This window comes from Engystomops pustulosus, chromosome 10, assembly GCF_040894005.1.
Source record: "Engystomops pustulosus chromosome 10, aEngPut4.maternal, whole genome shotgun sequence".
Classification (NCBI taxonomy): Eukaryota; Metazoa; Chordata; class Amphibia; order Anura; family Leptodactylidae; genus Engystomops; species Engystomops pustulosus.
Window position 1 is genome coordinate 85,520,090 of NC_092420.1, and position 11,693 is coordinate 85,531,782.

The 11,693-nt window shown below is 33.6% G+C and overlaps 1 protein-coding gene across 1 annotated transcript; it reads left to right on the plus strand.

The window, feature by feature from the left end:
* Positions 1–2,095: 2,095 nt before the first annotated feature.
* On the plus strand, positions 2,096–4,426 carry LOC140104393 (forkhead box protein D2-like). The gene has a single exon (XM_072127925.1). It carries the CDS (start codon positions 2,312–2,314, stop codon positions 3,371–3,373), a length of 1,062 nt encoding a protein of 353 aa, XP_071984026.1. The 5' UTR covers positions 2,096–2,311; the 3' UTR covers positions 3,374–4,426.
* The last annotated feature ends 7,267 nt before the right edge of the window (positions 4,427–11,693 follow it).

Below are 11,693 nucleotides of genomic sequence, written 5' to 3' on the forward strand. Positions count from 1 at the left end.
CCTCTAGTAAAGCTTAGCTTGCGATTCTATGGATCTAGAAGATACATGTGATAACCACATGTGTGCAGATGAGTAGTAGCCCCCCCCCCCCCCTCCCATTCTGAGCTGCAGATAAAACACACACAGGGGTCAGAGCATCTGCCAGGGGCCACACACTCACACAATGAAGTCATGTTGTAGTTTGAGGATTCGGTTAAGTGCTACTTTACATTAACAAACATCTGCTCTGCAGCAACATCTCACCCTGGATCCTAGATTGCTGCACTTCTCACCAAGTATACATCATCTATAGGACATCTATCTCATATCTACCTATGTCATATATTTCTTCTTTTATTTTGTTTTGTCTATCTATAACTTATTTATTTCATATATATCTTCATATATGTCTAATATAAATCGATTATTATTAATTATTTATCTCTTATGTATCAATTCCATATCTGGCTATCTATTAATCATCTTTCTTTAATACCTATCAATCTTCCACATTATCATATCTATTTGTTTATCCATCAAGTATATAAACATCTCCGAAACTAACTACAAATAATAGTAGCAATTTATAATGACACTCAATTATTTCAGTACCCACACCATCCCACCGGCCGCTCCATATAACAGCTCCTGCCCATTTAGATTGTTAGCTCCGCAGCCGAGGTTATATTTTCATTACGGAGACCATTCGCTTCTTTTCAATGTACACAATATAATACACACTACAATTTATTTATAATATTTTTACACTAAACGTGGAAAGTCAGTGGTGCACAAAAATATATATATATTAATAATAAACACATTAAGCATACAATTAAGTATTTTTTATCATCCTATTTCCTTTCTTTATAATAAAATGTCGGAGACCTGGAATATTTTTTGAATTGAATAGATAGATGATAGGTAAGTAATGTAAAGATATAGATAGTGTAAGTAAATAAAGATATAGATAGATAGATAGATAGATAGATAGATAGATAGATAGATAGATATGGGATGAATAGATAGATAGATAGATAGATAGATAGATAGATAGATATGGGATGAATAAATAGATAGATAGATAGATAGATAGATAGATAGATAGATATGGGATGAATAAATAGATAGATAGATAGATAGATAGATAGATAGATAGATATGGGATGAATAAATAGATAGATAGATAGATAGATAGATAGATGATAGATATATAGATGATAGATAGATATATAGATAGTTGATCAGTTGATAAAATATATTAAAATAGATAGATAGATAGATAGATAGATAGATAGATAGATAGATATTATGTAGATATATTAGAAACGAACATATATAGATAGAATAGATTGGTAGATAGAAGATAATTTGACAGATTATTTAGAGATCGATAGACAGATTCTAGATGTAGATTGATACATGTAAAATTGATTGATAGATAGATATGAGATATACATTAGATATATAATATTTGGACATAGAGAAATAGCTAAATAAATAAATATATACAGAGAAATAACAAATTATCCATAAACATTTTCTTGATACTTACAGCTTCCATAAAGATTTTTATTTTCTTCCATAGATTTTTTTCCACATGACTTTAAATGACAAATATAAACCAGGACAAAAATAAAATTGATACCACTACAACTAATTATACTAAAAAAATATATTCCATCCTGATTTTTCCTTCTTATAAACTTGTGTATCTGCTGTGAATCCTGAGGGTCGGGGGGCTGCTCCTGGCCCTTCTCCAAAATGGAGCAGAATGTAATGAGCTGGTAAATGCATTTAACCTTTCTGTCCTCTCGGTTTTGGATGTGGAGGAATTTTTTTTTTTGTAATAAATATGAATAAATCCATAAACACTAAAAAGAAATGAATGAAATGTATGTCTAAGTGTATGTATATATATATTATTTTTTTGCAGTCTGGGCTTGTATGTCTGATGTGATCTCCAGTCCTGGTTTTACTGCGATTATAATGTTATAAAGAAAGTGAGGGAGAGAGAGAAGTCTGCAGAAGGGTGACGTCACGGCCACGTGACCCGGCCGGGAGTATAAGGAGTAAGGGAGCAGCGGGGAGGGCTGCAGTCTTTTCCTGGCCGTGCTGCAGGGAGCGTCAACTTTTTTTGTGTTTTGTGGATCTTGCAAAGTTCCTGGTGGAAGGAGGGGGGCAGGAGGAGGAGATGAGGGGTGTCAGGATCTGACCTTGTGCATGCTGCCCCCCCCTGATCTACTAACAGAGGAGCCCATTCAGACTTGTGGGTCCTGGTGGAGATTGGATTGAGAGGACACTCATCATCATCTTCATCACTACAACTACCATGACTCTGGGAACTGAGATGTCTGATAATTCCCTTCTCTCCGAAGACACCGACATCGATGTAGTCGGGGACATGAATCTCAAAGATGGGAAATATTCCGACTACCAATCCGACAACGATGACTCCGAGGATAACCTCTCCAGGACTCATCCAGCCGCCTCTCCAGATCTCTCCTCTGGCTCTGATTCCAACCCAAGAGGGGTGGACAAGAACCCCAAGAACACCCTGGTGAAGCCCCCCTACTCTTACATAGCCCTGATTACTATGGCTATCCTGCAGAGCCCCAAGAAGAGGCTGACCCTCAGTGAGATCTGTGAGTTTATCAGCAATCGCTTCCCTTATTACAGGGAGAAGTTCCCAGCTTGGCAGAACTCCATCAGGCACAACCTGTCCCTCAATGACTGCTTTGTCAAGATCCCCCGAGAACCTGGCAACCCTGGCAAGGGCAACTACTGGACCCTGGACCCGGAGTCTGCAGACATGTTTGATAATGGGAGTTTCCTGAGGAGGAGGAAGAGGTTTAAGAGACAGCAGAGTACAGAGATCCTGAGGGACCCCAGCAGTTTCATGCCAGCCTTTGGATATGGACCTTATGGCTACAACTATGGTCTCCAGCTGCAGAACTACCACCACCAGCATCACCACCACCCTGGTGCCACCTTCTCCTTCCAGCCCACACACTGCCCCATTCCCACCCCAACCTCTGTCTTCTCCAGCCCCACACTCCCTGGATTCATAGGGAATGAACTGAGCAGGAAATCCTTCTACTCTCAGCTCAGTCCATCCTTACCCATCATCCAGAACCTCAAGGCGGACACCCAGACTAGGACTTCTTTCTCCATAGACAATATCATTGGGGGGTCTGCAACTTCTGCTCCCCCATCCACCCCAACCTCCCCCTACACATCAGCCCAACCTGGGAGCCAGACACAGGTCATTGCTATGTTAACCCCTTCACTGGCCCCCATGCAGAACCATCTAAACCTAACCCATGACAGCATTTTACAGACTGGACCGAACTTCTCGAGTAAAATTACAAATCTTAGCAGCTGTCATTTTTAACCCCCCCCAAAAATACTTAAAAAAAAAAAAAGTCTGAACCTGTGTATTAAAGGTAGGAGGAATTCTTATTTTTTTAGCTGAAATCTCCAGTTGTCACCTCAGCCCCAGAGATCCTTATAATAATATGTCGCTATTTATAAAGTGTGTGTATATTCTGTATTATGTCGAGTGTGAGTTCACTGTTCATGTCACTGCTTAATTCCTTGTTGTCACCTTATCCAAAATCTCATGAGATCGCTTAACTATTTCTGCTCTGGAGAGAGTCGGGCGCAGTGCGTCTCCACAAGTCGCAGCGTCTCCAAACGATTTCTTTTACTGCAAATTGTAAAAAATGTCATCAATTATGACTCATTAAATACTCGTAGAATAAATTCACTCCATGTCATCAATACTCATACAATAAATTCACTCCATGGGCCTTTATCTTCGTGCTATTAAAGGCCTAGAAAGACTTCAATTGGAGTGGATGCAATTAGGATATGTTAATGAATATCTATGCAATTAATTTGCATTTTGGAGCATATTAATGCAGATGAAATTTAGTTAAATTGATGTATTTTAAATGATCAAAATTCAGTGTTTTGCATATTTGATGTAGGTTGAATTATAATGAAGCAATCTATAAGAAACCATTGCAAGTTAATTGCAATTAATCTAATGAGTGCAATTAATGTATGGGCTCTTTAGCAACAGCAATGCAGTTATGTTAAAGCTACATCTCTCTACTGAAATAGTTATTGATCGGCCGACCAACTATAATCAAATCGATGTAATAAACACTGTTAGTTATCTCAGGATTTTCCAGAATATCAGTGCAGAGAACTTGACCTTTAATTTCCTAATTAACAACGAATTAAACGTCATATGCAGATTTTTTTTTTATCCTTTTGTCTAATGTGTATGTAATTATGTACATAGATAATATATAGAGAGAGATCTGAACAGATCGTAAAGAAATCGTCAGCCCTAGCTCCAGCGCCTGCATCGTTCTGTGTTTATCCATCGGATTGTGAATAATCAGAAGCCTTATAATTATTCTAATTATTATTCTGTGATAGAGACACAATTGTCACCGAATGAAATAAATGTTTGTGAATTGTACACGATGTGGTAATGTCTTGATTCCCAGGGGCGACGATCGTCCAATGTCATTGGCCGATATCAATAATCCTTCATTTTACATCATAATTAATTTTTATATACAAAAGTTATTTTTTTTTCATCCTACACTTTATTATGGTTTTCAGTAGGTTTTTTGGTTGTTGATGCTACACAAGGACCTGATAAATCTTCTCTTACAGCCGGAGCTTGGCTCTGAAAGGTGATAGCTAATAAATTAGTGCCGATTAGAGGTGACATCTAATTAATTAACAACTCATTTAGCACTAATGTGTCAGGGGAAGTAATGAAGGGATTATTAGAAAATGCAATCCGAGACCTGACCCTGAGACCACACAAGATGGTCTATCTATCTGCTCATGCACATATTTATGTATCTATAAATATATTTGTGTATAATCAGTTCATATATCTCTTTATTCTATCTCATATCTATCTATCTATCTATCTATCTATCTATCTATCTATCTATCTATCGATTTATTTATCTATCTACATTTCTATTTATTCCTACATCTTAACCTCTACATATCTGTTAATTTAGAATATAATTTATATAACCATAAATGTGTCTATTAGCAATCTCTCTATTTCTCTTCGTACATTCTAGGGGATATTTATCTTTCTGTATCTCAAGTTCACCTTTTTTTGTGCCTGGTTTGTTTCTTTTCTTGTCATATAATTTATGTTTGTTGTAGTTTCGCCATCTCAAATGCGTTTTGAATTGTCGCTGATTCATTTGCAACAAATTAAATTCACTATGTGAAAACTCAAAACCACTACCTGATGAATTTTAGCCTGCACCCAAAAATAAGTTGCAAATTAGAGACAAATCTATTAACTGTGCCAAAATAATTGCGCAAAAAAACGCCAAAAATTACCCCCCAAAAATGATGTCTCTATCTATCTATCTATCTATCTATCTATCTATCTATCTATCTATCTATCTATCTATCAATCTAACCATCGATCTAACTTTTCCTAATCTAACTTTCTATATAGCTAATAATGCATGTATTTACATACCCATTAATCTATCTAATACCAATACATCTACAACAGTTCTATCTCTGATATCTATCCATATGTAAATCTATCTATCTATCTATCTATCTATCTATCTATCTATCTATCTATCTATCTATCTATCATCTATCTATCCTATTGGTATTTATTAGAACTTTTTATATTGTAAATGACTAAGAATATAATTAGTTGTATTGAAAACATTTCAAAATGTAATATTATATCTGTTTTTCTTTCTATATAAGTGTATATATAATTTCTTCTTAATAATAGATAGGTTTATTTATTTTTCTATCTAGCTGCATTATTTTTTAATTTTAAATCAATTTATATATCCCTTATGATCATCTATTATCCATCCATATATTTATTATCTATTATTATTATTATTATCATTATTATTATCTATCTATCTATCTATCTATCTATCTATCTATCTATCTATCTATCTATCTATTTATATATCTATCTATCTATTGTCTATATAAATACATCTATTATCTATCTTTATTAATTTAGCTCAAGCTTTCTCTCTCTTTCTCTTTGTTTCCTTCTTTCTCTCAGATTTATATCATTATTATAATCTTACAATATTACAGAATGCTAAATGATTTTCACCTCTTCTAGATAAAAACAAGCTATGTATATATTCATTCCCCCCAAGTATTAGTATTGTGTCTCTAGATCTTTGTATTACTCTTTTCCCTCATAGTAGATCCCCCATGTTGGAGCTCAGTGAGGGGTCTGCATATTTTGCTTCTCCCCTTTCAGGCAGAACTTTCCAGCCTGATCTCCTCCAGGCAGCCAGGACTCTTCTATCCACTGTACACGCATTTTCCAGTTTACCAGCCACATTTACCAGGCCTCTCAATAGATCCTTTCAAGACTTGACCTCTTTCTTGTAAGTCTCTGTCAATGAAGGGGTTAACAGGCCCGGCTTTATGTCTAATAATCATTAAGTGTTACATCTCCAATCTGAGAGACTTCACTATTTACAGCCGTGGTGGTGGAAAGGGTTAATTGGGACGGAACCTTAAAATGATAAGAGGATGAAAGGAACTAGAATTTCCTGATGATTTTATTTTACCTTAAATGGAAAAGGACATTATAGGTGACGGCGAAATTTATAAGTAAAAGGTAATTTAGTTTAGAGGATAAATATTACAGAGGCCCCAATAATGTAATTTACTTCTGTTCTTAATAAAGTGTCACTGCAGGAATATCTACTGATATTATCTATATTATCTATCTGTAAATACCTATGTCTGTACAAGTGTATCTATCTATCTATCTATCTATCTATCTATCTATCTATCTATCTATCTATTATCTATCTATCTATCTCTATCTTCTATCTATCTATCTCTATATCATCTATCTATCTATCTATCTATCTATCTATCTATCTATCTATCTATCTATCTATCTATGTATGTATCTATCTATTATGTGTCTATATATATATATATATATATATATATATATATCTATCTATATCATCTATCTATCTATCTATCTATCTCTCATATCTATCTATATCTATATTATCTATCTATCTATCTATCTATCTATCTATCTATCTATGTATGTATCTATCTATTATGTGTCTATATATATATATATATCTATCTATATCATCTATCTATCTATCTATCTATCTCTCATATCTATCTATATCTATATTATCTATCTATCTATCTATCTATATCTATATTATCTATCTATCTATCTATCTATCTATCTATCTATCTATATCTATATCATCTATCTATCTATCTATCTCTCATATCTATCTATCTATCTATCTATTTATCTATCTATCATGTGTCTATCTATTATCTGTCTATATGTCTATATATATATATATATATATATATATATATATATATATATATATATATATATATATATTCTATGTATCTATCATCTATATATCTCTCATATCTATCTATCTATTTATCTATTATATATATTGATATTGTTATCAAATACAACACATTTGAATAAGATACAATATAACTGATCTAGAACTATTTTACCATGTGCCAAACTCTATCCTACTCCTCCTGCTTTCCTAATGCTATCGTCTTGTATATTCCATATAACATTATACAATATTTCTATTATGCAGTTAAATTACCCACAATAATTCTGATATCTGGTATATTTTTTGAGCTTTTTTAGGTTTATCTTATATATATATGTCTTTATTTATACAGTTCTTCGCTTCTGCGATCTGTATTCTATTTGTTATTTTTTATTAGACTTTTATTTAACTTTACACTATTATTATTATTATTATTATTTATCAATTGGTATTTCACGTTTATAATTTTAGCTCTTTAATTGCTCATTTTAATCATTTTATTTTTATATTATTATATCATATATTCTTATATATTTTTATTTATGTTCTTTTTTTAAAATTTATTATACATTTATGTCATTTTTCATTTCTGCCATTGCCATTTTATTTTTACATGTCAATATTTTCTGTCTTATTTTTAGCCATTTTTATTTTTTTTTAGTTTAAATCTTTTTTTCCCCTTATTGATTCACCCATATTATTTTTTTTTTTCACTCCTGCAGTCTTATTTTGATTCAGATTTTGAATGTCTGACTACTGTTTTATTATCATTTTTGTCAATGTTTTGTCTTCATGTCGTTTGTATTTTATTAGTTTAAAATGTTTTTTTAGGTATTTAATTTGAATTATTTTGTAATTGTTTATATATTATTTTTCTATTATTTATATATATATATATATATATATATATATATATATATATATATTTATATATATATACACATATATATATCAACAAAATTAGGCAGCACTCAGGTACAATAGCAGTAATCAGCTCAGGTGCACATCCCAGGACCTAGACCAGGATCATTCCATAAGTAAAACAGCGAAGAATGCCAGCGCTAGTTTAAAATGTTTTTTTTTTTTTTTTAGGTATTTACTTTGATTATTTTGTCATTATAAATATATATATATATATATATATATATATATATATATATATATATATATATAATTTTTCATTTCTGCAATTCTTATTTTATTCATTATTTGCAGATGGATATTTTATTATATGTATATGATTTATTATAGCTTTTATGCATTTTTTTTCTTTATCCCTGGTGCACAGCAGGAGGTGCAATCCATATTGGGGTATATTATACTGTTTTATATTGTATATTATACTGTACAATTGTATCAGCAGCTGCAGGTAGACAATCCCAGGGCAGTTGTGGTCAATGAGAATGTGCATCTCCTGTGTGCACTGATATCATCTGTGTCTGGGACCTTCTCCATCTACATTACACACATTAACCTCTCCCCTGATAAATGATAAACTGCTTATGTTCCATATTAAATGATAGCAGGACACAGAGATGGGTGACAGGTAATTGTGCCCATTATCCCCGCGCCTCCTGGCTGCACCAGCTGCTGCCACATCCAGAGTAATAGGGAATAATACTCTTATTATTAGTATTATTATTATTTCATGATATTGAAACATTTCCTAATTGAGCTCCCAAATATCTGTATTTCTACACGACATCTATTAGGCTCAGTTCACACTGACGATCAAACCACAGTTCCTTATCTCCGGAATGTATCAGTGAAAAATCCATGTAAATTTAATGTTATCTGTTATGTTTCGTTTAGGCAGATTTCCGTTATCCATGCATTTTTTTGGACAGAAAAAATGACGGAGGCTGCAGTAATTTTTCTCTGTTTGAAAAAAAAAAACCAAAACCAACGCATTAATTAATGGAAACTTCCCAAACGGAACATAACGGATGACATAAAATTTACATTGATGTCAATGGGATTTTTAATTGATACATTAAACTGCGATACAGAGGTAAGAAACAGAAGGTTGGAATGGAAGTGTGAACTAGATCAAATATAGGTAGATTCCTCTACCTACCTGGCTACATCATTCCATGGGGGTCATTTATCTAATTTCCCCCTTCTCTGAGTTCTTTTTGCGCCTTTCGTGAGTCTATTTTTTGCACCTGATTTGTCTGTCAAATAACGTTTTTTTGGCGCCTTATTAGGTGAAAATTGTAAAAAGGCGCAATTTTGTTGCACCAATCATCCCATTGCCTTTTCTACACATGGTTGGGACTGGCTTGTTATTCGCCCATATAGACGCAAATCAATGTTAAATAAGTCGCAAACATCTGGAAGCTGGAGAAATACAAAGACAAATAAGGAAACTGCTATGCAGAGAATTCCGGAGAACTGCTGGAAAAAGGCGCAAATACCCAAATGCGTTCAAAAAGTCACTAAAATACAACCAAAAAGGCGCATCAAGATAAATGACCCCCCCTCATATCTATATCTATCTCTGTCTATCTATCTATCTATCTATCTATCTATCTATCTATCATCTATCTATCTATCTATCTATCTATCTATCTATCTATCTATCTATCTATCTATCTCATATCTATCTCCTATCTATCTATCTATCTATCTATCTATCTCATATCTATCTATCTATCTATCTATCTATCTATTATCTATCTATCTATCTATCTATCTATCTATCTATCTATCTCATATCTATCTATCTATCTATCTATCTATCTATCTATCTCATATCTATCTATCTATCTATCTATCTATCTATCTATCTATCTATCTATCTATCTCTATCTATGGGGCAGTTTCCTGGTTCGTACCTAATTTGTCTTTGTATTTCTCCGGTTTCCAGATATTTGTGCCTGATCTAGTATTGTTTTGCACCTGAAAAGGTGCAAATAATCGAGAAAAATAACTCCAGTCCCAGCCATGTATAGGAAAGACAATGATATGAGTTATTAAAATGTCCACCTAAAAGGTGAGACTACAAAAATAAATCAGATGCAAAAAATTACTCAGTAGAGGTGCAAAAAGAGCCCAGGGAAGGGCAAAAGATAAATGACGTCCTATAAGTCTATCGAGATAAATGTAATAAAATTATATATATATATATATTTGTTGTCCAGATAATGTATTATTTCAGACAATTTGCTTACCTGAAGTATTTGGTGTCTAAATACAAAATACCAGGTTTTTTTTTGTCATATACGCCAGAAAGTGCTAAATAATTGTATTTTTTTTATAATTCAGTTTGGTTCACTCTGCGTTACAAAAAGTAAAGAACGGAGGATTGACGCATCAGTCAGAAATCCCATTGACATCAATGTAAATTTTATATCATCTGTTGTGATCAGTATCATCCGTTAAACAGGCATGTTTTTTATGGAAAAATTTACGGTGGGCGCAGTACTTTTTTTCAGTATGAAATACGGCATGTAGAACATCAGGAAGCCGGAGAAATACAAAGACAATTTAGGCGCAAACCAGGAAACTGCAACATGGCGAATTCCGGAGAACTGCTGCAAACAGACGCAAACATTTTTAGGGTTTTTAAATTAGATTTGTAGCTTTTCTGTGACTTTTTTGGGTGCCGACATCACATAGTGGTTTTGTGACCCTGCGCTGTATTTATCTTATGGCAGATTTATCGTATTCTGATGCACGTTTTTTGGTTGTATTTTAGTGACTTTTTTGGCTCATTTGGGTATTTGAGGCAAAAATGTGAATTTTTTTCAGCGGTTCGCCGGAGTGCTTCGTGTAGCAGTTTCCTGGTTTGCTCCTAATTTGTCTTTGTATTTCTCCGTCTTCCAGATGTTTGCACCTTATTTAACATTGTTTTGCACCTATATGGGCGCCAATAATAGCGCAATAACATGCCAGTCCTGACCAAGTGTAGGAAAGGCAATGGTAGGATTTGTGCCTATTTTTAAAATATGCAGCTAATAAGACTCAAAAAACTCTTTGTCAAGAGCCATAACAACAAAGACAAATGAGGGGCAAAATATAGGGGGACATTAATCATAGTCAGTTAGACTGTTTTGAGCGTCTTTTAGCGCAAAAATCTGGCGCATCTCATTAATTAGGTGCATTTATGCACCATTTTCTGGCGCACGGCAAAGTTCGGCACTTAGTGGTTTTGAGTCCCTGCGCCTTATCTGACATAGTGAGTGCCTGCTATACAGATGTTTGCACGGGATCTATCACTATTTTGCGCCTAAAAAGGCACAAAATAGGCGCAGAAAATGCACCTCCTCTGAGCAGCTGCACTTCCAAAAAACTTCCCTTTTCATT

Coding starts and splice junctions, on each gene's coding strand:
- LOC140104393 (XM_072127925.1), top strand. CDS start 2,312: ATGACTCTGGGAACTGAGATGTCTGATAATTCCCTTCTCTCCGAAGAC.